At 35.3% G+C, this 27,754-nt stretch overlaps 3 protein-coding genes and 1 long non-coding RNA gene across 4 annotated transcripts in view; 2 read left to right on the top strand and 2 right to left on the bottom strand.

Moving 5' to 3' along the window:
* LOC138124386 (thrombospondin type-1 domain-containing protein 4-like) overlaps nt 1-15,433 on the top strand; it is a 193,482-nt gene extending 178,049 nt beyond the window's left edge. The window contains exons 7-12 of the mRNA XM_069039413.1: nt 5,861-6,062; nt 10,145-10,311; nt 11,088-11,328; nt 11,382-11,773; nt 11,835-12,516; nt 14,680-15,433. Of these exons, the coding sequence (XP_068895514.1) occupies nt 5,861-6,062; nt 10,145-10,311; nt 11,088-11,328; nt 11,382-11,773; nt 11,835-12,516; nt 14,680-14,804 (1,809 nt within the window). The 3' untranslated portion in view covers nt 14,805-15,433. The remainder of the gene's footprint in view (nt 1-5,860; nt 6,063-10,144; nt 10,312-11,087; nt 11,329-11,381; nt 11,774-11,834; nt 12,517-14,679) is intronic.
* Nucleotides 15,328-27,674, bottom strand: LOC138124390 (transmembrane reductase CYB561D2-like). Its single transcript, XM_069039417.1, has 3 exons — nt 27,368-27,674; nt 15,806-16,004; nt 15,328-15,758 (listed from the first exon to the last, which is right to left on the bottom strand). Exons 1-3 carry the CDS (start codon nt 27,524-27,526, stop codon nt 15,442-15,444), a joined length of 675 nt encoding a protein of 224 aa, XP_068895518.1. The 5' UTR covers nt 27,527-27,674; the 3' UTR covers nt 15,328-15,441.
* On the top strand, nt 23,266-25,783 carry LOC138124389 (myb/SANT-like DNA-binding domain-containing protein 3). Its single transcript, XM_069039416.1, has 3 exons — nt 23,266-23,911; nt 23,976-24,122; nt 24,183-25,783. Exons 1-3 carry the CDS (start codon nt 23,518-23,520, stop codon nt 24,581-24,583), a joined length of 942 nt encoding a protein of 313 aa, XP_068895517.1. The 5' UTR covers nt 23,266-23,517; the 3' UTR covers nt 24,584-25,783.
* Nucleotides 24,574-27,361, bottom strand: LOC138124394 (uncharacterized). The gene is made up of 2 exons (XR_011157129.1): nt 25,777-27,361; nt 24,574-25,727 (listed from the first exon to the last, which is right to left on the bottom strand). It is a non-coding gene; the product is annotated as an uncharacterized lncRNA (long non-coding RNA).
* Nucleotides 27,675-27,754: the final 80 nt, after the last annotated feature.

Raw genomic sequence — 27,754 nt, 5'->3', positions numbered from 1 at the left:
GTGACTTAACGACTCAAACCTTTTTAAATGCGCTAAAACGCTTCATATCAAGACGTGGTCATGTGTACCATCTTTATTCGGACAATGCTACAAATTTCGTTGGCGCCAATAGAGAATTACTGGAACTAAGAACATTTCTAAAGTCAGCTTCATTTAGGCAAATTACAGAAAATCTGGCTAATAAGGGTATCTCGTGGCATTTCATTCCCCCCAGATCCCCGCACATGGGCGGTATTTGGGAAATAAACGTAAAATCCATTAAAGGTCATTTAAAGAGAACAATTGGAGAAGTCGTGCTTTCCTACGAAGAATTGTATACCCTGTTAACAAGAATTGAAGCAGTCCTAAACTCCAGACCTTTGTGCCCCCTGAGTAACGATCCTAATGACCTTAATCCCATAACCCCTGGTCACTTCCTCATCGGAGAGCCATTAACTTCTATAAGCGAAAGAGATCTTACGACGACGAGGATCAACCGATTGACGCAATGGCAAAGAGTGGAACAGATGAGGCAGCACTTTTGGCACCGCTGGCAAAGGGAGTACCTTGTTCAAAACATCAATCGTTCCAAGCAGCTCCGTGGTTCCGGTTCCAGACCGTCCACCCCCGCCTTGGAAGTTGGTTCCATGGTGATTCTAGTTGAGGACAACACGCCGCCACTACAATGGAAATTGGGACGCATCGTAGAACTTCATCCCGGAAGTGACGGTGTTGTGCGCGTAGTGTCCGTAAAGACTGTCAATGGCATCTTCAAAAGAGCCACGCGAAAGGTGTGCGTTCTGCCAGCGAATGAATAGACTATGTTTGTATCGTGCAAATATTTGTTATAATTATGTATTAACCCTTTTTTTACAATTGACTTCAATGTTTGTATTTTTAATGTTTTTTTTGTCATGTTTATTATGTAACAATCCTTTTTCTAATAACCATGTTCGATCTTTGTTAATTCCAATATTTTTGAAGTCCGTGCCTTCAAGGGGGGCGGTATATGTACAAAATAATGTAATTTTGAACATTATTGTTAGAAACAGGTACTGTAGCAGGTAGTCCTGCCTACTTTCTTTGTGAGAGGGGTGAAATCACCCACCCTTATTTAAGTCGGGATATAGCGGTAAAAACGAGAGTCTACCACTATCCTTGGTACTTAACACTTGTACATCAACATTTTGTCATACAATAAAGTTTTTAAGTAGTTATACAAAGACGACTATATCATTTGAACGGCTAATATCACCACCCAACAGTGATTAATCGTTCAGTTGTCAAACATTCAAAGGCTACTTGATGAACTTTTCAATTGAGCACTCGATGGTTTATTTGCAAAACAATTTAAAATGGCGATGGCGTCATTGCGCGGAAACGGAAAAGGGCGGAAAAATTATTTCCATTATGCCAAACTGCCAGTCCAGACTGTCTGTCTGACTCAAATAATAATTGGAGTTTGGTACAACAATACAATAAAAATGCCTCATTATTGACATTACAATGTCGGGTCCATTTGTATCGATTCGTTTATTCGTCAAAATGTTTGCAGCTAAATTAGAGTGCAGTATTATTTTAGCAACACAAACACGCTGGTATTAGCAGACACCTGTACTAAAATCAAATATGATGAAATAATTATTATGTTGTTTGATTTGTATTTTTACAAATTTTCCAATTGTGTTATTCATAATAGGATCTGTAATAACTTATTTTTGATAATTTATTACCAAATTATTCGTGTAACATTTTTTTTTTGTATCACTATTTGATTTTGTATTAGTTAATTAGTACTCCATATTTAAGATTAATTTAGGGCAGTATAATTATTAGCTGCTCTGATAAGTGACTTCTTGTAGTACACTTTCATATTTCCTTTTTAAATAATGTACGAGTTTTACACACCGAGGCGGAAAATGTTTCATTACTGCTGAGACTCAAAGCTCAGCGCTTAGCTAAAACGCGAGGCAGAAATGAAACAAGCCTCCAGGGTATATGTACCATTTACAACAATCAATTTTTAAAGAAAAATACATACTTCAATGACAGTTTTGCGAAAATCTGTTTCTATTGTAATTACATTTTTAATTTAAGAGTAATTTGTAATGTTTGTCATGTTCTTCGTTAACGTCGTGAAAATGTATCTGAAACGTTGAAAGTAGAGCGGAAAGCACCGCCAGGGATAGGAGAAGAAAATAAAATGAATATTTCATTTAAAAAAAAAAAACCTAATAAAAACATGCAATTTAGCCATTTTCTTTCAACCTCAATGGAAAATTTTCCACCCGGGTCACTTGAATTTTTTTTTTGTTAGTAATAACGTCGTCGCACATGCCTATAGTTGTAAATAAAAGTAGTTTCCTAAATTTCTGATTCAATTTAACATGGAGACTTTGTAAATTTACAAAACCTTGACTGATATTGTTAAGTGATGAAGAGAATTTTGTGAATAATGTCGTCCCTTTAGTGTATATTCTGAATATCAGTTTGAGTTCATTTAATAATTCTAAATGAATAAGTTAATAAAGGAGTATCATAGATATTAACAATGTTCATTAGATTACTTTTAATTAGAAAAATATACTTCTGGTTCTGCAGCCACCCATCCGAATACTGACCACCCTCGACGTTGCTTAACTTCACCGATCGATTGATGATAGTACTACAATTAATGTTACTAATTACTATTTGACAAGAATGTCCGCAAATTTTCCAGTCAAACGTAATTCGAATTTTTCCTCACCGTCCCCCGTCGAAAATGGCAGCGTGGTTGACGCAACAATAGTGAAGATTTTTCACGGGCGAGCGTGCGAAATATAATAATATAATACCTTCATTATAGTCGTAGATACCGCTCATAATAAACATGTAGTCCGGCCCATCCCAAATCATCGTATCTCGACACCATCGAATCGATTTATCTGTTCAATCACGTACCGCCCTCAAATTAGCATATTTTTTATTTTCCAAACTTGCTGACGGAATTATGTTTCGTGAATAATTTCGGTCCATCGCATCGGTGCCGTTAAGAAAGGTAATTCCGTCAAAGCTCTGCATTGTAGTCGGATTTCACGCGTTGCCCAATTCCGAACGGATACAGTGCTAATTGTGCCTTACTCACACTCTCTATGACAATTAAATTTTATTAATGGACTTTTATAGATATCATTGCCAAATAAAAACACTACACATGAACCGGCAAAAATGGGTCAAGACGATTTACGCCAGTGGCGGTCCACACGAGATATGACGCTTTAACCACGAAAACATTGAAATATCAAAAGACGCAAAAAATTTGTCGTCTGGATTTTACCAGACTTGACGGTGAAAGCACTGTTATCGAGTGAAGCAACATCGGATGCTGCCATTATTTGGATGGGTGGCCGCCGGAGCAACCGCCGCATTTCTTTAACTCAATAGCTTCGTTACTTGATTTCTGTATTGTCCGTGATCCTTATTCCAGACGAAATAAATTTTAATTTAGACTGAAATTAATCCTGCATGCCCAATTCAGGTACCCTTAACGAACCGTCACTGCCAACCCATGTCCAGTTCGACGCAAAGAAAACCACATCATTTCCAACCTACTTGCAAATGTTATTTCCATCTTTGAATCGCAACGAATTTTAATTGAGAAATATTGGCTCGGGTGTGCGATACGTAGGCGATGTGTCAATTGATTGCCTTGTGTGATTTAGATAAATGTTGTTATACATTTAATGGAGACGTTATTGACGATACTAATTCAAAAATGACTAACAACTTCTGCATTCCAAACAACGACGAAATTTACTCCGACGAATTTCCGTGCTTTTCCTGATTTTCACTTATTTCCTCGTCAGTGCTCTTTAACAATTCTTGATATGAAAATAATATTGCTTTTGCTCGTCGCCAACTTTCAGCCGCGCACACTTAAATGTCACTTTTACCATAGTTCTATTCTATTTGTTAGTTCAAGTCGGCGAAACTAAAATTCCATCTCTTCTGCTTGAATTATTTTCCCTTCTACTATTTTCCCTCGATTCCGTAATTAACAATGTTTCATCTAGGGCCAGTTTACAGAAGCGAAATTAAGTTAATTGTAATCAAATGCGGGATTAAGTGAACACGTGATCAGATTGAACCAATCGAAGTTTTGGATTCGTAGGTTAATCGCGCATTAAAATTTAATTCGAATTAAATATTTAATTCTCTTTCTATAAACTGGCCCTTAGTCTCACAGTTTTTCTAATTACTCTTGCGTTTATTGAAAGTCAACAGGAAGTGTATTTTAGGTGTAAGATGAAATCACCAATTTGCACCTGAAAGATGTAGATACTGTCAACAAAAAAATCAATGTTCTGCGCTTGTTGAAAATCGATTAACTATCTGCAAATAATTGATTCAATCAACAGTGAAATAATGTAATCAGATATTGCAAGAATTTAACGAACAGATCAAGTGGTGATCTGCGTTTTTATAGTTTTCTGACGGGTTAAATTATGTTATTGGTGATAATTAGAATCGATTAGATAAAAAATGAGCAAGCAATTGACTAATTAACCAATTTTTTAATCGAGGCATAGCGATGTGATCAACTGATCCGTATTTGATTAGTTAGTTAATCAATGATTACCTACTTGTATTGAATGGCTTTATAAATATAGCAAGAAATCATTATCGAAGCGGAAACATCAATCTCAAAACTAGTACTTCTTGAGCAACTGCGTGCGCATTAATGAATCTTCAACGTCTTAATTATTTTAATAATTAATAATTACCACAACGTGATAATAAAACAGTAAAACAATAATAACGACGTGATTATTAATGCAACAATTTTTTTAGTTAGGGATTTGCATTATTCAGGTAAAAGGCGTGTGTCTAATATCGTTATTTTTTCGCTGCTCTCCTCTTTTTATTACCTGTATTTTTTTGATAAAATTTTAATGTTTCCTGCTTCTTTATGCATCGATTTTCGTGCGCACCTTGCTCCGCTGCGAGCTTATTCATTATTAAAAAGAGCTTTTCTCCATTTGCACTGCCAAATGTTGCTTTTAGTTTGGCGAACATTGTTGTACCCCTTTCTGTCATTATACATAATTTAATACCCCGATTCAGCACTCAGGCAGTAATTCGACCTGAAAATGGCTAAGCCACGCCATTTAAAGATTTAAAAAGTTGAGACAACGTCGGTGTAAATTTCCTTATCGCAAAATCTTTAAATGAAATTGTTTGATGGAAAAAAATTTGAACCATCAGAATCAGCATATTGCTTTTTTCTGTTCTAATACTAAGATATAAAAGTAAATTGAAATTCTTTATTATGAAGCACATTTTACACATGGAATTATTACGACACTCGCTACGCTCGTGCGTGTCAACTTCCCACTTGTGAAGAAAGTACTGCTTTATTCACATGTTGGACAGGTAATTATTTTAAATGTATCTTCCAGTAATGGAACTCAAATCCGAATTATTTTTATCTTGCGACAGCTTCCTTCTGTCTAATCGTTTTCTTGTGATAGCGATAACAATCGACAAACACTCCAACAGGCTGGAACGTAACAGACGCTGGTTAATTGTGGTAACGGCCACACATCGAGCCATGATCCTTACGGAATATAAATCGTCCTAATTTAAGATGTGTGTCTTAAATTGAGCCATTTATTTCCAGACAATTCGATTATCTAATGTCGAAAGTCACCGCCAATCATCTGTTGTGAAATAATTTTTTTATCGACAATTACGCCCCGTCGTATGCAAATGTAGCAGTAAAGACGAAGGTACGACCTTGATTGTTGCGTCCGAACATAAAAGCCCGCAATTATGTAATTACACTTGATTAGCTTTCAGTACTCGCAGCCAATTGAATAATGTTGTTTTGATCTTGTTTCAGAGTGTTAACGCCAATGGCATAATCGGCAGTGTCGACGATAATCAGGAAGAGTGCGCCGCTTGTCTTAAAGGGAAGTGTAGGAGCATCAATGGATTGTATACGAGGCCCGACTTGCCTCCTGGTTACTCCCTGGTGGCGCAGATTCCCCAAGGCTCCTGCAGGATCCTCATCCAGCAACTTAAGCACACCAGAAACCACCTTGGTAATTTAATGACACTTTTAGCAAAAAAATTATGAGGCCTGGTCGCTGTTTGTTTGATTTCAAGTGCATTTGCACTAACAGAAATTTATTTAAAAAATTGCAACAACGGTAAATTTAAGTTTTTAGTTTTTCCAATAAAATTAAAAAAAAATGTATCAAAATTTTGATTGGAATGGAGGCGCAGATGTGGAAGCTAAGCAATTTGAAGCGTAGAATAGCAATGGTACTAGATACAGATAAACACATTGCCATTTCCAATTTCTTTGATACTGATTCAAATTTGTAAACTTAGTTCTCAAAATATTTAATGGGAAAAACACGTGAATAAGAATGTTTAAATGAACCAAGTAGTGTACAAACAACCTGTAAACAATGCAGCTAATGGATCATAAACTGGCAATCATTAATGAAAAAGGATATTAAAAATAGAACTGCATTCCGTTGTAAAAACCATCCGGATGTTTGTTATTGATAGCTTTACATAGAACTTTAATTTAATTCATCGTATCTTTCTGTAAGGTATCAAATAGTTTCAATAATTTCAAGTAATGTTTTCTATATCATGGAGTACCGCAGTGGTCAGTTTTTGGACCAACGCTGTTTCAAAAATACTTTTAATAGTTTATCTAGAACTACGAGTATACCACATTCAAAACTTTTTTTTTGCTGATGAGGCGATATTTCTTACTTCACATGACAAAGTGCACACATATTGTAGATCTTTACCGAAAACATCATCTCGATATAAAGCTTCCGTTTGCTCAGTTTGAATTTGTATTCTCAAAAGGGTTGGTCGTTCAAAGGAAATTGTTCTGGTAGGTCAGTTGTACAGACAGCATTTGATATATTGTACGACTTAAATCTCCCTTTCAGAACTCTCGACCAAGTCGGAAGTTCTTAAACTCCAAGAAGTTCGTGACAAGTAGTGGTTACTGTCAAATGAATTGTTCGGTGTTATACAGGTTCCCTAAACTAAAAGTAAAAAACAGACAGGGTAGCCAAAATGACATTCGCATATTCCAAGATGGAATTCACGTTTTGTACAGACAGAGATTTTCATCCTTGAAAGATTTAAACAATTTGCTTTAATGACTGAAGCGATGCACATGTTCAAATTAAATCTGTTGCATTTGATCTTCAAGTCTGCAATATATTGGATCGCCATAATGACGGTTTTAATCAAGTTTTGGTTTTTATTGCTAATTTAATTGAAATCTGCTAGAATTAGTCACACATCGCACCAATTTTCTGTAATGATAGAGTTCCGTAAGTCTCGCAGTCATCAATGTAGAACGTGTGATGGTATTTAAGATGACCAAGGTAGAACAGCCACAGTAAGAATAATACAGAATCTAACGTTCATCTTTGTGAAGTCAGAATGCTAATGCAACATGCTACATGCCTTAGTAGATTAGAATAAGCGCGAGTCGCAGATTTTGTCTCAAACTCTTACGAGATAGTAATTGGCATTTTGACCTCGACTATCGAGGTTTTCATTTACGAAAAATGTTTGCCTTATCAAACCCAGCACTAAAGGCAACAATGTATAAAGAATGTACCTACTGAACTATACAGTGCGTTTGTAAAGTTCGGAATAAATTCGATAAAACTGTAAGTATTAATTTCCGAGAAAAATCCTTGAACTGGTCACTTTGTTTTTAAAAAGTGCATATTGCTCAGCACTTTGCTTATATTGACAGCTTGTCATCTCCTAATAATGACGTCATAAATAATTTTTTTAAGTGACACCCCCCATTTTTTTCGTATTTTTCTGGTACGCCTTCGTACTAGCTAAACGATCAATGAAAAAAATTTACCCCTTACATAACAATTTTTTTGAGAAAATGACAAATTTTACTTCAAAAAATTTAATTTAATTTTTAACTTAAATTGTTTTTTCAATAGATTTAGTCACAATGGAAGGTTTATTTTAATAGACCAAACAATTTAGAACGATTTGCGGTAGAGAATTCGCACTGAAACGGAACAAATAAGCCCTGACATTATTGAGCTCAGTGTACAAAGTGTCGGTGAGTGCCAAATAATTGGCGAGAGGCAATTTCAACATTTGCGTTAAATTTTATTGTTAACCTGAGATGTTTGTTTGATTTTGTTTGAGGTCAATTAAAATTTTTACATTAATAATTAAGTTAAAATTTTTAAGTAAAATTTGTCATTTTCTCAAAAAAATTGTTATGTAACGTATCAATTTTTTTTCATTAGTCGTTTAAGTACTAAGAAGGTCTACCAGAGAAAGATGAAAAAAGTGAGGGTTGTCATTTAAAAAAATCATTGATGACGTCATTATTAGGAGACGACAAGCTGTCAACTTAAATAACGTACTGTACAACATGCACTTTTAAAAACAAAGTTGACCTCTTCGAGGATTTTTCTCAGAAATTAACACTTACAATTTTATCGAATTTATTCCGAACTTTACAAACGCACTGTATAAATAATTTAGAAAATATTTCACGCCTTGTTATGGTAATTTGATAATATTTCTAAAAAAATTCTCGAAAGGACCTTCCGATTGCTGCAATAATTTTTGTCTTTTAACAAAATAATGTTCCTCGCTTTTACATAATTATTTAAATAATATAATTAATACATGAATTGGTCCAAAATAAAATAACTTGACCTTAAATAATAATTTCCCGTCGAAGCAGCTGTCTATCCTTATGACAACGTGTAAAAAAAATTGTAAACCATTGAATTATTTCTACATAGTGTATAATATTTCTTTAGAGCAGCACAGTAGAGATCAAGGTAATAAAACTCATTACTCTAGTAGTAAGAAAGTCTTTGAAATTGTAAAAAACAATTTTGTTATCATCTGTCGCCAGATTGCTTAGTGCGGAATTATTTTTATAAAACCTACTAAAAATCTTCATATTGTAAACCTGATTTGTGTTTTTATCAGTATCAAAAATCTTCTTCTCAGTTTCAACAAGACTTTAAGACTTTGGCTAGATTCCACAAAAAGAAATCTTTTCATGTTGCTACAAAATTTATTTAAACCTCTTTCACATTTCGAACTAGAATTTGTTTAAATTCCGTAAGGTTTTATAGTAATTCTTGTATTGTCTTGAAATTTCGAACGTTTTGACAGAAGAAATCGCTTCTAATAATAGCTTTGAAAATTAGATATGACCAAAAGTATGTTGTGTCATTATTATTTTTTTTATTCCGTCGGCGCACTGAATAAAGTTTTTGTCTCGCTTTGCAATGATAATAAAATAATTTATGACAAACCTTGTCAAAGCCAAGGACAGCAGATTGACTTCGTACAATAGCGGCAATAGAGCAAACATCAATACATCCCAAGCTTTTAGTGCTGTTCTTCCTGATCATAAGTGCGTTCAGTAATAATTTTATTATTTGATGATGTAATAACAATACTTGAAGGTCGAAGAAGCTGCACCAGCTTATAATAAAATGACCATTTAACTAAACTAAAAAATTTCAATAAGAACAAATTAGCTGTTGTTGAGTGAATGTCAATTAAAATGAAAGGAGATACTACTCAGTTTAGAGAATTCCTCTATAACATAACAATTCTCGATTAACTATTCGAATTCTGTATAAAAACGAGTGACACTAGAGCAGATGCCAAGTATCAATGTCTAAACAATTAAACAGTCGTTAATTTTAATAAATGTGATTTCTTCAAAGTGTATATAAGTGTAATAGGAAATCAAAAGAATGTGGTTAGCTCAGTCGAGACGAATACACAAATGATTTTTTTTTTCTAAAGAGAAATGTGTCTTTCTGTGTTCGTACAGGCAAGGATATCCTGGGAATAAATGATCCTTGAGTCTAAATTTGGGGACTGGAGTTAATTAATGTCGGCAAGATAGTCGTCCAGAAGGGCCTCGATAAATTCTCTTAAAAAACCGATACGAAAATCTGGAAGCACGTGCGAATCGCGTCGGCTTTATTTAAAACCGCCGTCCACAAAGAACTAAATGGCAGAAAGCAATAAATTCATTACGACTAATGTTTTTGCAATCAGCCAGCGTCGTTTAGATAGCTTTGGGATGCCAGACTGGCGCTTCATCTCTGTATGATTTGCTTTATAGCCCTGAGGAATGCCAACGGATCATTCATAGTGAACGGCGATTGGAAGATCAGCGGTCCAGGGGTCGTGGAAGGAGCAGGCACCCGGTTCACATACGTCAGGCAGGATGGGCCGTCCTTCGAGACGATCAGCTCGCCAGGACCTGTGGCCAACCCCGTCGACATCATGGTAAGTCCCCCGTTAACTTAATGGGATGAGTGCGACAAGTGATTTCAATTGAAGGTCTTCTTAATGAACCCCCCGGATACTTATTATTTATGGCGATGTTTATGGCCGGTTCAAGTTAAGATGCAGTAGCGCAGGCCAATTTGTTTTTATTGGGAGAGGGTTAGCATAGGTCGAGTTTTTTCGCGTAAATAGAATCAAAGCACTTAGATCGCTATTTATAGCTTCTAATCGACGGGTTTGAGTGTTCACTTCGTGGTGTTTACTTTTTTCTAATTATCTAATGTTTGACCGCCAATTCGGAGCAACATGCCCCACATAAAAACTGTTGCGAAAGAAAGCGCCACTCAAGAACCGACTGGTCAGATCTATTTAGTCGCCTAAATGAGCATTTTGCGTTTTGACTGGCAAAAATAGGCTCTCGGATATAAATATATCGACAGTTTGGTGCATTCAGGAGGATCAACGAGTCAAGCGTACTTTCGGTACTTGAACTTGACAGGATTATAGATTTGCACCAATAAAATTGTGATGGTTATTGCAATGTTTACCACTAACTGTTTTGTCGGTAGTAAATCATTCGTTGCGTTTTTACTTTAATAGAGGTATTTTAAGAACAAAGACGATAATGAAAACAACTAATCAGTAATGATGTATTAGATGTACAAAAAAGGTTCTAATCAATTTATGCGGGTTGTATCGCGGTGTAGTGAGCTCGCCTCGTCAAACGTCAAACTCTAAGACTGTTCACAATTGCTTTAAAAATGTTTTTGTTTCAGATCGTCAACTTCCAAACCAACTTAGGCGTCAAATACGGTTACTCCTTGCCCATGGAATCAAACACCCCGATGATAGCCCCGCCTCTGATCCAGCGTCCTTCCGACCCCGGAGTCCCGGAACCTCGCCGCCTCGAGACCCAAAGAGACGAGGCCCGACCGGTGCACAGACGCACCCGACTCCGAAGACGCTTCTCGTGGAAGATCAGCGGCGTTTCGGCCTGTTCGAAATCCTGCGGCGGCGGTACGTCTAATAATAAATCCTTCCGTACGCATCACATCCCGTTACACTTTAAGGTCTGCAAGCGACAGTGGTGACATGTGTTCGGGAACACACGCAGACACCTGTGCTCGATCGTCGCTGTGCCCATCTGGAGAAGCCCATGACCCAGCCCATCCGGTGCAACCTGAAGGACTGTCCGCCGCACTGGGAGGGGCACTGGACGCCGTGCAGCGCGACTTGCGGAGAAGGAATTCAACACTTTGTTCCGAAATGTCACCAAGAGTTGAGCACAGGGCGACAGATTGTCACCAACGATATGGCTTGTCCGAGGCCCAAGCCTGCTTCGCAGGCCAAGCCTTGCATACAAGAGCCTTGCGATAGCATCCGAGATAACGAACTACCACAGACGCCAGAGACTTCACTCAGGAACATCCGACAGGAGTGGTCGGTCGGTCCTTGGTCTTCCGTAAGTCTACCACAATATCTTACAAAGAAGTACAAAATGAAGGACTGTATTTGTTTTCCAGTGTTCTGTGTCGTGCGGCACTGGTCACCGCACCCGCTCCGTCACGTGCCCCACCGGCCGGTGCCACCCCGAAGACCGCCCCAAGTACGCCGAATACTGCGAGAACGGTCCTTGTTCGGCATCGTTGACCGGCGAGACCTCGCCGTGGCTGCTGACAGAATGGTCCCATTGTTCCGAGTCGTGCGGCACCGGCACCCAAACACGTCTAGCCGCCTGTTTCCACCATGGCAATTGTAGTGACACCAACAAACCGGAGACCTCCAGGGCGTGTTCCAGCGACAAACAATGCGGCGGTCAATGGTTCACCGGTCCATGGTCGTCCTGTTCCGACTCTTGTTCGCAGACCGCCAAACAAAAACGGGACGTCTACTGTGTTGTCAAAATCCGAGGTCAGTCGCATGTCACCAATGAGATCACTTGTCCGGCTGGGTTGAAGCCTGCAACTGAGCAGGTTTGCAACGGAAAATGTCCCCCGAAGTGGTTCTTCGGCGAGTGGGGCATGTGCGAGGGGAATTGCCCCAACGGGGTGCAAAGGAGGGAGGTTAGATGCATGGATGTCCACGGAAAACACTCCAATGGTTGCGTTGACAGCGAGATGCCCATTGCTAAGAGACAGTGCGCCTGTCAGAGGGTGGAGGAACATCGGGATAGATACAAACCAGCGCAGGATGAACCCGTTGATCGTAAGTATTTCAAGGAAGGCAGTCTCTACCATGTTTCCGATTTTATGAAGGATATCCAGTGATGTTCTCAGATTATGTTCAATTTTTGGTTTTTTGGAAAAAAAATATTCTAAATTAATTCCTTTTAGATCATGTCTAAAATGTGTAGAACGCAAAACAAATTAACTCATGCATTTAGATTTATTCTCAGCGACATTTGGAGTCCATCACTTAAGAATTTACAAGAACCTTTGCTTTTCTCGTAATTTTCTTTGATTGGGACATAACTATCGTGTGTTCAAATGAAATCCTGGGCTGAGTAGGCGTTGGAAAAATTAAACCGTCTAGAACAGTGTAAAGTTTGAATTTCCCGCCGTTTGACACGAATGACATTTGTTTATGTTTAATCGCAACATAATTAAACATGTTTGTTTTCAGCAAAGGGTGCCCTTAGATATTTGCTTCGAAAATAGGAATCGCTACGTTGTTCTATTTTTGATGTAAAACATTGCAAAGAAAGAAAAAAAAGAAAAAAATTTTGGCTCTAAATTTTAGGTTAGCTGTCAACATGCTCCAATTAATCTACGCTTTAAAAAAGCACAACAATTGACGGTTTCCAACGCCTTCCCAGCCCAGGATTTCATTAGAACACTCGATATACTCCTTTTCAGTGACATCTGTGCTGTCAATATGACAGTATGTTGGCATCACTTGCTGTTTCAATTTAGTAATTTTGAATTTCCTAATTTGGCAATTTATCTTGACGCGGCAAATTGACAAATTCAAATTATTATCTATCTTTTCCGACAAATCAAGGAAAATATGTAGTCTGATTCGGATTCCGAGGATGACTTAGTTTCACCATCTTTTACACCATGTTGAAGATTGAGTTCTTGTTTGTTGTTGATGTTTTACGAAATATAAATTTTCTTTTACCATAACCTCAATTTCTTATTTGATATTTTTTTAACTAGGGTCTGAACACTGGTTATGAATTTGTGTGTACAATCTGCTACATTAAAAAAGACACTGACAGCACGGATGTCATTGAAAACGACTGTATAGATTTGATAAAAATCACTCATCTATTATGACTCGTTTAACTTTGAAACGTCAAAATTTAACGATCATTTTTTGATTTATTTGACTCTATGTTTGTTAATAGTTCTCCATTGAATATTGTTATCGAAATGTTTGCAATAAATACAGATCTTTTCAACTCATACTTCATGTTTTCTTCTTTTGTGATGTGTTAGTTAGTAGATTTACCTTGCAACGAAAACATTCAGAGATATGCAAAATTTTTGCTTGGAAGCCGCATTCAGAATATCACTCAAAACGTGAATGGCAATCTAGGTGAGGTTAAGTCCTTTCAAACAGTCAAAAGAAATTTTGCACTCTATGGCAAAAGCCATGAAAGGAACAAATAATTACAGTTTGGCAAATGTAAAATAGCAATATTAGTTCGAAAAGAATCTAGAACCGTTATAGTTCTACATAAGAGGTTAGCAAACTGACCACTAAAAAAATATGCGCTTTTGTTAAGTTTTTTTAACTTGAAAATAACAATTCCACATATGAATCACATTTTAAAACTAAAAGTCAAGTTAATAAGAATTCACTTTGGTTAGTAAAACACAAACAACGCAAAAAGGGAGGTTAGATTTAAACAGCTGATCCGTGACCGTGATCTATAATCCGTGGTGCGTTCACAACCGACTCTTCAACGCCAACTTTGACGATAAATTTAAATGAACACCGATATAAGTGGAAATGCATGTTAAGAAATTGTGAATTCTTTGGGAATCCAAGCCATTGAATAATCAAAAGTGAAGGGGAACTTAATCCCTGTCTACGTACTTTTCACATCATTACGAAGTAACAGCTGAGACTGACATCAAAATTACCTTCATGGTTGCTGCTAGACAACCAGGATTACTTACACGTTAAGTCTGTACCTTCAGAAAATTTTGATTAACCCTTCAGTTAATTTTATTTCAAAAACGAAGGCTTGTTATATTTTTTTGGTTTATGACTTCACTCGCCACCGGTCTAACAGAAGAACAATATTCATACTAAGAGACTACCATCAACGTCCAAAGTTGAACTTGGCAATGCAAAATTTGTGTTAATTTTTGAAAAATTTGTAACTGAATTATTGAGGAGGTTATGTTTTGTTGACAGGTTCTTGCATCGACAGAATCAGAAATTGCTACCTGGCAGTGCAGGCACGTCTTTGCCAGTACCCGTACTACACAAATCACTGCTGCGTGTCCTGCAAGAAGGCGCAACAAGATCTATTGGAATAATCTGTGATTGGAAGAAATATGCGTAGTCAAAACCAAGTACTGACTTTAAACAATTTAGGATTTTTAATTCTATTAATTTTAGAGAAAGTGATGTACGAGTGAAAGTAAAATAATGTGTGCATGTGATGTTCTTCCTAAATAACAATGCATGTAGGTGGAATACATTGGTTGCTACACCCGATTCTATTTATTTCTGTCGATCGTGTCAAAATGTGTAAATATATTTTTTTTATAAACTTCCAAAAAAATCCCAGTAGATCCAATGTATCCGGACCATTCTTCCATCACCGATAGAATACTCTTACATTAATAGATGTCTGTGATTGTTTTCCACTAACTATTCTAGTTGTTAAGAAGGGTGCGTGATTACTTATTCATTGTACTTCGCTTCAAGAGCACTGCCAAAATTTATTTCAACAAAAATCAATTATTATTACTTTAATTGATATTTTGCGCTAATGAGCGCGCGACTGCGCACTTGCCAAAATGTGTGTTACGTGTAATTAATTTAAAACAAATTGACTTAATTTTAGGCACTGTATTAATTTTAAGTATAGACATTACAAAGTAAGTATTATAATTTTAGCTTATATGTATTTATTAGTATAATAAATAAAAATAAAGTACAAGACTCGTTTTATTTCCTTAACAATGTTTTAATCTGATCGTAACCGGACATTATGGAACCGTTCATTGTCCACAATGTCCCTAAGATGGTTGCAATTAACGCCACCAAACGAGATTCTGCTGAAGTATAGAAGACAAACCAATTTGAATAGTAGGAATAACACAAACTGACCACTCCAACCACATAACCGAGGAGTCCCAGGAAGTTGTGAATAAATTTAAACCAAACTGGACGTGTGTGTTTGGAGTACTTGGATAACTCCCGGGAATAAGTTGCCATAACTCCGAATAGGATTGACAAAATAAACAGAATCATCGATATCAAACCTGAAAAACGAGATTAGGATGAAGTACAACAATTTACTGTGAAAAACCTGTAATTCCGTGTATGGTGTAGAGATGATAACCTTCCGCGGTAAATATGAACGTGTCTATACTTCCAGCACTGACTAAAATGGTGCCCAATGTAAACAAGCAACCGTGTATCCAGTATTTGTCTTTCCTGCTCAACTGCTTGGTCCACAATTCGTCTGGTGGGAAAAGCATCAAAGCTTCTGTCATGAAAGGAATCATCTAAAATACATAAAACAAGAAATGAAACAAACAGGATTGTAACAAGGAAAACACAAAGATTAATAAAAATTAACTTTTGAAGTGAAATTTGTCATTTTCCCAAAAAATTGTTATGTAAGGTACCAATTTTTTTCATTCATCGTTTAAGTAGTACGGAGGTCTGTCAGGAAGAGAAGAAAAAAGTGGGGATTATCATTAAAAAAATATATTGATGACGTCATTATTAGGAGATAGAAAGCTGTCGACATACAGTCCGGACGCCCTTAGTTGGCAAAAGCAAATGTTGGGCACTGGTTCGGTTGTGCGGGAGGGAGAAAGTTTGAGCGTCGCCTCTTTTGAAATCTCGGTCAGTGGCGGGTGCAAATTCATAGAATAATAATTGTTCAAAAGACGGATGAATCTGACATCGAATTGAATTGAAAGTACTAATTTACTATTTTATGATGTTTTGTTTGTTTAATAAATATTTCTTAACATTAATAAATTCCCTATGTGAGTTACGTGACTAAAGTCTTTTCAATGTTACGCCACTGGCTCGCTCTTGCGTTGCTGAATGCAGCTATGACGACTATACACGAAGCTCCATTCGGTATGCGCCGGAATTTGCCAACTAAGGGCGGCCGGACTGTAAGTAAAGTACTGAAGAATATGCACTTTTTAAAAAGAAAATTGACCTCTTCGAGGTTTTTTCTCAGAAAAGCTTCGTCGAATTTAGATGAGCTTTTCAAAAATGAAAAAAAAATCTAAGATAATTTATAGGTAAGCTGAATTGGAGAAAAATCTCAAAATATCTAAAATTATCACAAGATCTTATAAGAGAATTTCAAGGAAAAACATCTCAACACATCAAACATTGTCAGAGTAGTTTATAAGGGAATTTGAAGATAAAATTGATTAGAAATGTCTTTCAAGATAAAAGCGATATATTGTTAGGTCTTGATGAATTTTTGATTGGAATCTATAACGTCACCTATGTCTAATGCCGTATATAAAATAGTATATTATGATACAAGTTTATAAGGAAGCCTTTAAAGCACGCGCGACGAGTTTAACGTCGCAAGTGCTTTAAAGGCCCTTATAAACGTGTATCATACGCTATTTTTTATTATACCTGCACTACAACCTGAAAATTATAAAAAAAAAGTAAATTGAAATACTTTTTCCGAAGTAATCTGTGTCATTAACCGTTGATATAGAAATGGTCAATTGTTGTTGTTTCGTTGCTATTATAAAATGTGTATAAATGGCTATTTACCACTGTTCAAAATATAGGTGAATTTGTTGTTACCTAAGCGACTTTAAAGCATTAGTGTTTTAAGAGGCCTATTCTGCACGCATTTTAGTGTCAAAAAATAGTAGTTTATTTGACGAGTTTGTGTGTAAATTGGGTCTTTTTTGGCACGCGTGGACCATTTTAAAACGCGAGTGAAACGAGCGTTTTAAAGGCCTACGAGTGCCAAAAAAGGCCCAATTTACACACGAACGAGTTGAATACAATGTTTTTTTTATGTTCGGCGAGCCCCTTAAAGGCTCCAAATCGCTTAAAACCTTTAAAATTAGCTTGACGTTTCGTTCCATTCACATAGGAGAAAATTCTCAAATTCTGACAGTGTCGAACAAAAAAAATTATTATGTAAATAAAATGGAAACATATTTAAGGGTTTAACTCATTTGTTTACTCTAAAAGGGATAGACAATTATTATAAATATTTAAATAATATTGTAACAAATAAAAATAAAAGAATTATTGTATTTGATTATCCAATAGAAGAGCCTGTTTCCATGAAATTCACTTTTAAGGATAAAGATTACTTCAAAGTGATTGAATGGAGGAAGTAACACAGACACTACTGTATCTGTGTTACAAGAATAAATAAAGCACAACTGGCGTTCAAGCAACTGGGAGGCATGTGGAAAACAAATGTAGTCTCAGCAGACACAAAGTCAAAATGTGTAACTGTACAATTAAAAATAAGGATATTGCTATACGATGCTGAAACGTGGAAAGTAGACCAAGATATGACGAAGAAATTGCAAACCATCACAAACAAGGCAAGAAACCACAGTAAAACGAGGAAATGGAATTGGATTGGACATAGGAAGGGAAATGAATTACAGTGAACATCACGTTACGATTACAACAGACTTAAATCTGTGCATTTTCAAGGACTACATTAATTTTTGATAATTATGATGCAAAAGATTTATTTGTGGAAGCTGTAAGCTTCCAAGAATCGTAAGAAAAACTCGACAATAGTTTTTGTTTTATGATGGTTATTTTGTTGTTATTGTTATAAATCATTTCAGTTAGACAGCCCTGATAGTGGTTGATTTTTCACCTTTTGTTTTGTCTTTGTGGTTCTTTTTGTCTTGGCAAAATTTTCCAATTGATTTATTGGATTTTCTTGCCAATTTATCTCTAAAACAATGTCACTCGATAAATTAGCAACATACACTTGTAACAATGTAAAAATTTTACCGGCAAAATTTGTATCAATTATAAATAATACGTAGGTATATGAAAAATTATTATTCCTGATGTAATAGTGATCGATTGATTAATTTTCATTAAAAACGTACAGAATAAACACTCTATTTTCGGCCACCTCTGAAAAACGGGCAGTTTTGGAGTTCCCAGAACCGATTATACCATAAATCCCGAACTAATGAACCTCCGAAAAGTGGGCACCTCCATCAAACGGTGGGATTCCACTTCGACAAAGGTATTATTGGAAAATTACCTGCAATTTTACCTCTCAATACCGGTCATAACTTGTTTTGACAAAAGATACCTAAAATCCTTTAATCCTTTAGGTAATTTATACATCAAATATGAAAGATATGGGTGCAGTGTCTGACAAACTAAGAGACGTAGAAGGTTTTCTATTCTGTCATGATAAAAGTGAACTAGCTATAGAAGTTGTTAACATTTTGGCAAATTGTGATTCTTTAGTTTTACAAACAAAAATTAAGAACTTAAAACAAGCCTCCATTGAAACATATTTCAAAAAAATGCAATTATTACATGATGTAATATGGCAGGTAATTGTTTAAAATATTTTGTTGGTAATAAAGTAAGCATAAAAATAATCCATGTGTTTTATTTATTCTTCACTCTCAATAATGGCCACCTCCCTATAGGGGTCATTTTTACAATTCATTTTTGTGGCCTAGCGGAGGTTTTATGTAATTGCAATATTCTTATGTTTTTTCAAATGAATAATGCGAAAACGCAATCTTTAGTCGATTTTTCTTTGTAAGTTAAATCCAGGAACATTTCCAAAAGCACAAGAAAAATTAACGTTACAGAAAACACAACGTAATGTTAGTTTACTAAATTTTGAACTTCTTGGCAATGGCGTTTTGAAGATCACGATCGACCATCATCCTTGAACTTTTTGGAGCGTTCACATTAGTTTACAATAGATACAAACAGTGTCCGACAAAGCTGTGAAGGCCCAGCAGCTTAATATTTTTACAACATTGCCTGCAATACCTATTGTAAACTAATGTGAACGCCCCAAAAAGTTAAATCGGATAATTGCGAGCGTTCAGAATATCTTTTGCCAAACTACAACATGAATAACAAAGCAGCAAGATTTAAAGCTTGTGGTACGCTCGACGAGGAACATCTTCGACCGGAAATAACATTACTAGATGTGACATTCTTAACAAGAAGTAATGAATATCGTTACATTCCGATTTTTCCAAGAGAAAAAAATATCTGTTTGCTTGAGAGCTGTCTGAAAATCGGTGCACCTGATCCTTGTATCTTTAAATTATTCACCACCAGTAATTTCTTTTTGGTCATTTCTTGATTTTCGGTGATGCTTAGGCAGTTCAACTCTGCCGAACCATTTTATCGATCGTTTGCTGTTGCCACAGATCCAACAATCATTTATCTGTTTTGGAAATGCAATGCAGGCAGACCTTGAAGTGTTTTTTAAGATTGTAATCTGTCGGTATCCATTTAATTTTTTTTTATCTTATTACAATAATATTTAAGAGAGGAGAAATTGCTGCAATGCCGATATCTAATTTTACTTCAAGCTGATGATCGATCGTGATCTTCAAAACGCCATTGCCAAGAAGTTCAAAATTTAGTAAACTAACATTACGTTGTGTTTTCTGTAACGTTAATTTTTCTTATGCTTTTGGAAATGTTCCTGGATTTAACTTACAAAGAAAAATCGACTAAAGATTGCGTTTTCGCATTATTCATTTGAAAAAACATAAGAATATTGCAATTACATAAAACCTCCTAATAGCGGGCACAAAAATGAATTGTAAAAATGACCCCTATAGGGAGGTGGCCATTATTGAGAGTGAAGAATAAATAAAACACATGGATTATTTTTATGCTTACTTTATTACCAATAAAATATTTTAAACAATTACCTGCCATATTACATCATGTAATAGTTACATTTTTTTGAAATATGTTTCAATTGAGGCTTGTTTTAAGTTCTTAATTTTTGTTTGTAAAACTGAAGAATCACAATTTGCTAAAATGTTAACAACTTCTATAGCTAGTTAGTTGACTTTTATCATGACAGAATAGAAAACTTTCTACGTCTCTTAATTTGTCACACACTTCACCCATATCTTTCATATTTGACGTATAAATTACCTAAAGGATTAAAGGATTTTAGGATTTTAAGTACCTTTTGTCAAAACAAGTTATGACCGGTATTGAGAGGTAAAATTGCAAGTAATTTTCCAATATACAGCGAGGATTGTTCATAGTGTTGTAAAGGACCCATAATAGTTATTTAAGATATAAGACCGAGGTACGAGGGAGTATTTTAAAAGATGTGAGTGCAACAAAGGAACTTTTTACACGTATGTCTTACAACATTTTATCTACGATCGTGAGATCATCACACCGGTTTTAACATAAATTTGTATAAAATAATTCATTGGTTCAATATTTCATGAATAACCAAAGTCGTTTGAGAACCACGTCGTTTAGCAACCTAAACAATGTTTCCAACAAATTCGATTGTCGTATTCTGACAGTTATGTGCCATAAAAGCGAGAAATCGTGCTCTAAAACTTTTAGAGAACGATTCCGTCAGTTTCTCTAAACGTCAACTTTGACAACGATTTTTAGTGCAAAAAGTGCCTACTTTTTACGCGATCGTAGATAATAGTTATTTATGTGACGAGCTTAGTAAATTAATCTTTACGGGCGCGTTGGCACTTGTTGGACGAGTGACGTAAGGAACGAGTCTCCATAAGCCAGTAAGCCCAGTAAAGATTAATTGCTAAGCGAGTTGCATACAAACTTTTATTTCCACCTTCAGCCTTTAAATTTCGTTTTTTAATTGTTATTTATGTTTATAAAAATTTTGTAATGAAAGGCGGTGGGGCAATTATACCTACGTCGTCATGGTGTTGAGATAAACAACAAAAATACTGTCAGAAGTTTTGTGAAATTTGTTGCAAAAAGAAAGAAAAGAAAGAATGGCTTTAATGCCCGATGAAGACTTTGAAGGTGATTTTCTTGAAATGCAATAAAATAACCACGGAATTACCAACGCTGCAAGTGCGGCTCTCTATTGATTCCGTATTGATTCGATCCCAGGAGCGATATGAAAATGACTTGCGAAACGGATCAAAATGCATTATTAACGTATGTAATTGCAACAATTGATAGTTAAATTTATTTGTGTTTGTAATAAACTTTTTAAAAAAATCATTTAATTAGTTTTGATTATTTATTTTTTGATGAGCCTTGTAAAGTTTTTTTAGTATACTGTGCTGGTAGTAGGTGTCTACCTGCTTGACGACGAGTCCGGTAGACACATGTTTATGGTCTAGTCCGTTTTACTTTCCACCGCGGCCGGTAGCAAATGTCAAATAATTTGTCAGATTTATTGGTTTTTATTTATATAAAAATTAAATGTACAATTACTTACATCATTGAGATGGTTTTCTAAAGCCAAGCATTACCCTTTGATCAATCCAAACAACTTTATTTCGTATTCTCCAATTGTAGAACAACTTGTACTCTGTGAAATATCTTCCCGATGATTTTTGGAGCAATAAGTTTGATCGCGCACTATCTACCTTCTCCAAAAGGTGGTCTGGGAAGAAAACTTGACTTCTGCTTCGGTTCGGTTGTGAGAATTTATTTTATTAAAGGAAGTTAGCGCAAATGAAAGAAATCACACGAAAAACTTCGACAGACTGAATTGTGATGAATCGTTTGTTATCATAGTAACAAGGCATAGCAATCTTTTTCAGAGCCAAATTTTTTTATTTAAATTTATTTTCTTTTAAATAATTGTCTAAGTATACTAAAAAATCTTGTACGTCACACGACCGGTAGACGCATTATGGCCTCGCTAGTTTACAAGTCTCGCCCTATCGGGCTCGACCTGTAATTCACTAGCTCGTCCATAAAAACGTTACTACCGGTCTTGTAACGTAAATAGCTATTACAGGTCTCTTCTATGTGCCTGTTAAATATTACAGGGCTCTGCCTGTAATTACCCATTTACTTAGTTACCACAAATACCTATAAAATGTCATTTACTTAGAAGGTGGAAATAAAGTTAAATACCGATAATTGCGAGCATTCAGAATATTTTTTGTCAAACCATAGGTACAGTCGCGAGCAATAAATTTTGGTCGTCAAGGTCATTCTTTGACGCAATCGAAAATGCTCCATCATAAAACAGTTGTAAATGTCATTAACCTATCATCATGTTGTATGACATTAATTGTCATTTTGTTCTCATTTTTTTGACACTTTGTTGACATGGGCATAATCAGGCAGGGAAAATTTTTAAATTTGTGACAACCTAACCAAATTTTAAAATGACATTGACGACCAAAATTTATTGCTCGCGATAGTACATGTCCACGACATTCGGGATATCGTAACATGCCGGAAACTTTAATTTGTTGATGACTTGAAACTCTTCGTTGAAATCAACTCATCAGAAAATTGTTCGGCTATTGATGGAGTAAACCGGTTTTTTTTCCCCTCAGGCAAAAAATCATAACCAACTCAAGCTTTTAGTCACTTTTTTCCCCCTGGGCAAAAAACCATAGTCAATTCAACCTTTTATGATGCATATTTATTTCGAATTATGTAATTTGTTTTTTTACTCGAGATGCAGTTTGTAGTCCGGAGGCGACATCCCAGGGTCCTATAAAGAACCGACGGTAACAATCATGCAGTCCCGAGGTGCAGATACTACAATTTGCACAATCCAAAAATTTTAATTGAAAAAGCCTAAATGTTAAACATTATGGGCCGGTTGTACCAAATTACACTGAACTTCGGTTCAATTGAACTACAGTTTATTACTGAACCGGGTTTATTTAATAGACGCGTTGTACATCTCTTGTTCACAGTAAGATCACTTGAGCGACCGTTTTCGTCAAAATTAGTTATGTTGGTAGAATCAGACCCAGGTTACTCGCGGAAAACAGTTTAAATTTGTCATTGCCGACAACTGTGACATTTGTCTGTGAATGTGTTTTATGGCGATTTTTCACAATGAGTACTAATAAAAGGTCCACCAATTTTTCTACCATTGAAGAAAAACATTTACTGGGCTTGGTATTTAAATTTAAAGATAAAATAGAAAATAAAAAAACAGATATAGATGCAAATCAATTGAAGAAGGATGCATGGAAAGCAATTGAACAGGAATTTAATATTGTTGGATTTGAAAATTATCGAAGTGCATTGATTCTTAAAAGAAAATATGAAAATCTAAAAAAAAGAACAAAGTCAAAATTTGCAGACGAGAAAAAGTACACTTTGGGCACAGGAGGAGGACCGGCCAAAAAAATAAATAGTACAATTACAGATACTGAAGAAATAATCAAAGAAATAATTGGAGACCAATTAACAGGACGCACTTCCAAATATGACAGCGATACGTTAGGTAGGTACTCAGTGTCTATCTAAACTTTGAGGTCTTCTTTTACAATATTTATTTTGGCTTCCAGAAGAAGATTTGGTTATTGAAAGTTCTATTGCTAATCTATCGTCCGAGATTGATGCAACACTTCCATTATTTCAAGAATATGAAGCAGTAAACGACAGAACAGTTTGTCATGATCATGATGATATAGGAAAATCATCGTCGACACAACGTAAAAGAATATTACCGAACACGTTTACTTTATTATTTATTACTTTTTTATATACTGTAGAGTCCGATTCTATACATCATAAAAATTATTTGAACAATAATTCAGAAGTTGCTGGTGACTGGAGATCGTATTCTGCAGATAAATTGAGAACACCAAAATCTGCTCCACTAAAACGAAAGGTAACTAAGGATGGATCTTTAAGCAAAAGACTCTGCAACTGGGCTCAAAGTAAATCTGAAATGGAAGATTTAAGAAGAACACATATCATCAATGAGCAGGAACTTCGCTTAAAGCACATGCAAGAAATACATGCACTTACAATTGCACAGATGAAAGAGAAACATGAGCTTTATGTAGAAGAATGCAAACTGAAAATGAAAATTCTTGAGGCAGAGCATTTAAATAAAATAAAAACTTTAACGCAGAACGCAGGTTATTCAAACCCCACAAATTGTTCATAGTTAATTTTGTTATTAAATTTCGTTCATAAATACAATTGCCTAATATTTAAACATTTGTTAGTTTATTTAATTAATATTATTAATCGCTACCTATCATTATTCATCAGTACTCAAGTGTAGAAAAATAATGAATCAATATATTTCTAACTTCATTATTTCGGTTGTCATTTAAGTTATTGTTTTCCACAAGATTTTCGTTTACATTTTCGGTTAAAGCTATGGCCGCTTCTATTTCTTCATTTGTTTCGGGAGCCTCGGTGTCGTTTAGCATGCAAGCAATATTATGTAATATTGCTGATGCTATCACAAGAAGTTCTACTTTCTCAATCGACAGGCGTATTCCTAAAGCCAGTACAGGAAATCGTCTTTTAAGAACCCCGAAACATCTCTCTATGGGATTTCTAGTTCTTATTTGAGCTTCATTAAATAACTGCTGTTCTGGCGTTGTCGGGTTTAGTAAAGGTGTTATTAAATATGGTTTAATACCATATCCTCCATCACCTACTAGTAAATCGTTTCCAAAATCACCATTTTCAAAGCGATGCCTTAACCGTGAATTCTTAAAAATATTACAGTCATGGGCAGACCCAGGCCAACGACAGACTAAATCCAGAATTTTTAAATTAGCATCACATATACCTTGCACATTAAACGAAAAATAACCCTTCCGGTTACGATATATTTCGGCATCATTGCCTCCTGGGGATTGGATTTTAACGTGTGTACAATCCACAGCTCCCACGCATCTAGGAAATTTGCTAATGTTAAAAAAACTTTGTTTAATTTTATTTTTTGCTTGTTCGTTATCCGGCATATTTATAAATTCTGCACGGCGTCTTGCTATTGCGTTAATGACTTTGGGAATCGCTCGGCTTACTGTGGCTTTATCAACGCCATTACTGTCTCCAATTAGTTGTCCCATTGCTCCAGTTGCCAAATATCGAAGTGTTATAAACACCATGTCTGACGGTGAAAGGGCGTGATTTTTATCCGTTTTTGAGGAAATTTCATCATGAATTTCCTCAATGATAAATCTTACCACATCTTTGGGTACTCTAAATCGATTTCTAAAATCGCAGTCATTCCATTTATCAAAATTATTTGGGCGTACCCTGAAAGTTTGAGCCAATCTTGGATTTCTAATCTAAAATGAAATGTTATATTGACGTTATTTTTCTATACGACATGTTTACGATTTCAACAAGCTCTAGAAAATCTTCATCTTCATCATATTCTGGTATCCACTCCATGTTATTATTTTAACGTATAAATTGTGACCTATCAAATAAATGTCAAAATGATACTGATCCATCCTTGATCGATAGATATCAGTCGATCACTGAAAACCAAGTTCAATGCTTAGACAACCCTCAGTCACCGTTCGTACAACAAAATGATCTAACTTTAATCTAGACTGGGAGATAAACTGAAGTTAAACCAATTTGGTACAACCGGCCCTATATCGTTGGGTCGTGCAAAAAATATGGACCTCGGGAGGGAATGATTTTTACCCTTAGTGCTTTGTAGAACCCTTGGGCTACGCCCTCGGGCTACAAACTGCACCTCGGGTAAAAATCATCCACTTCACTCCCTCGGTGCATAATATACTATTTTTTACTTTTATCATTTTCCCCAAGGTACATATAAATTAAGTATGTACCATTGTGTCAAGTGCAAAGCTTACACTGTAATTTGTGTATAAATCTGTAATAAAAAAACTTGTGAAAGAGCATGAAATTGTATAAGAATATGATAAGATAAAGAACCGCTGAGTATTTTCAGAATCAGTACCAGTCAAAGCTAGCCTAAAAATTCCAGTATGTACCTATTGGCCATTTGAGTATTAAGATTAAAATAAAATAAATGTGAAAATTCTTGTAACACTAGACACGCAACGGCTAGTTTATGACAACAGTATCTTGGAACTGTAACGATATACATATTTCTTATTAACTGCTTACATAAGGGGTTCTATAAATTAATAATTCCCTAACAAATATTATACAGAATAGTAAAACAGCAGCGGAGGAAAAATCTTTGAAATCATCATACTATTTTATGATACTGCTTCAGAAAATAAAATATAAATGAAATGATAGTGGTCATTAACAATTTTACTTTTAATATTGATTTTTAAAAAGTTCCAAAAATGTTATTATTATATTGTGAGTTGTCTCTTTTTGGTGGAGATTAAAATGAGAAATAAAAATTAATTTAACTGTTACAAATTGTAGAGCAACTTTTTTCATCTGGAAAGTTTTTAACAGATATTTTTTAAATACTTATTGATTCATAATTATGGGTACCTACTGTATACACATCTAGTAAGATTATTATATAAGATAATATGTAATTAATTATCTGATAAAAAATTTCCTTTGCTATGTGATGCATGATGCACGTATTTACAGTGTTTATGAAAAGTATACGATTAAATATTAAACACAAAGAATGTGGATTTAAATATTAAGCTACAAATACTTTACTGTCTGGACAATAATCTCAAGTATCTTTATTGTTAACGACAAAAAATATTAAAAATTGATATCGAGGGTTATAAATAAAATATGTTACAATAACTAATTAACGTCAACAGAAGTGCAAGATTGGCGTTGGATAAGGTACCTATCGAAAAAGATTAACTGTAACTGACATCAAAATTTCCAAATAATGGCACATGCAGGTGATAATGATAATTTCTATTTGACAAAAAAGAGTACGTCAATCTAGGTGTAATTTCAGAGAATTGCTCTCAATACTAAACCACTACAAACAGACACTTACCCCGAGAGTACACAAAATCACGTGCCATGAAAACCAGTAGTTGTAGTACATTATAGGAATACAACAACAGTACACAACAACACCAGCCAGAAGGTTTCTGGTTGTCAAATTCAATAAGAATCTGACAGTATTGTAACTAAATGTTCCTAACTCAGACATGTTGAGCAGAGTAGAGAATTAAAGCAAATCAACGAGGATTATGATATTTCATTATTGTAACTGGCATTTGTTTATCTGAAACGTGACTTAAACCTATCTATTCTAAAAAAAAACGTTGACAACAGATTACATCTACTAATTTGTGGTTTTAATCAATATCGTAATTTATCACCATTGAAGTTCTTTTCCACGGTGTAGTGTAACACATTGACATTGTTGTCTTTTAAA

This window comes from Tenebrio molitor, chromosome 2 (assembly GCF_963966145.1).
Source record: "Tenebrio molitor chromosome 2, icTenMoli1.1, whole genome shotgun sequence".
Lineage (NCBI taxonomy): Eukaryota > Metazoa > Arthropoda > Insecta > Coleoptera > Tenebrionidae > Tenebrio > Tenebrio molitor.
Note: the sequence above shows the minus strand (reverse complement) of the source record. Positions and strands in the feature narration are given on the sequence as shown.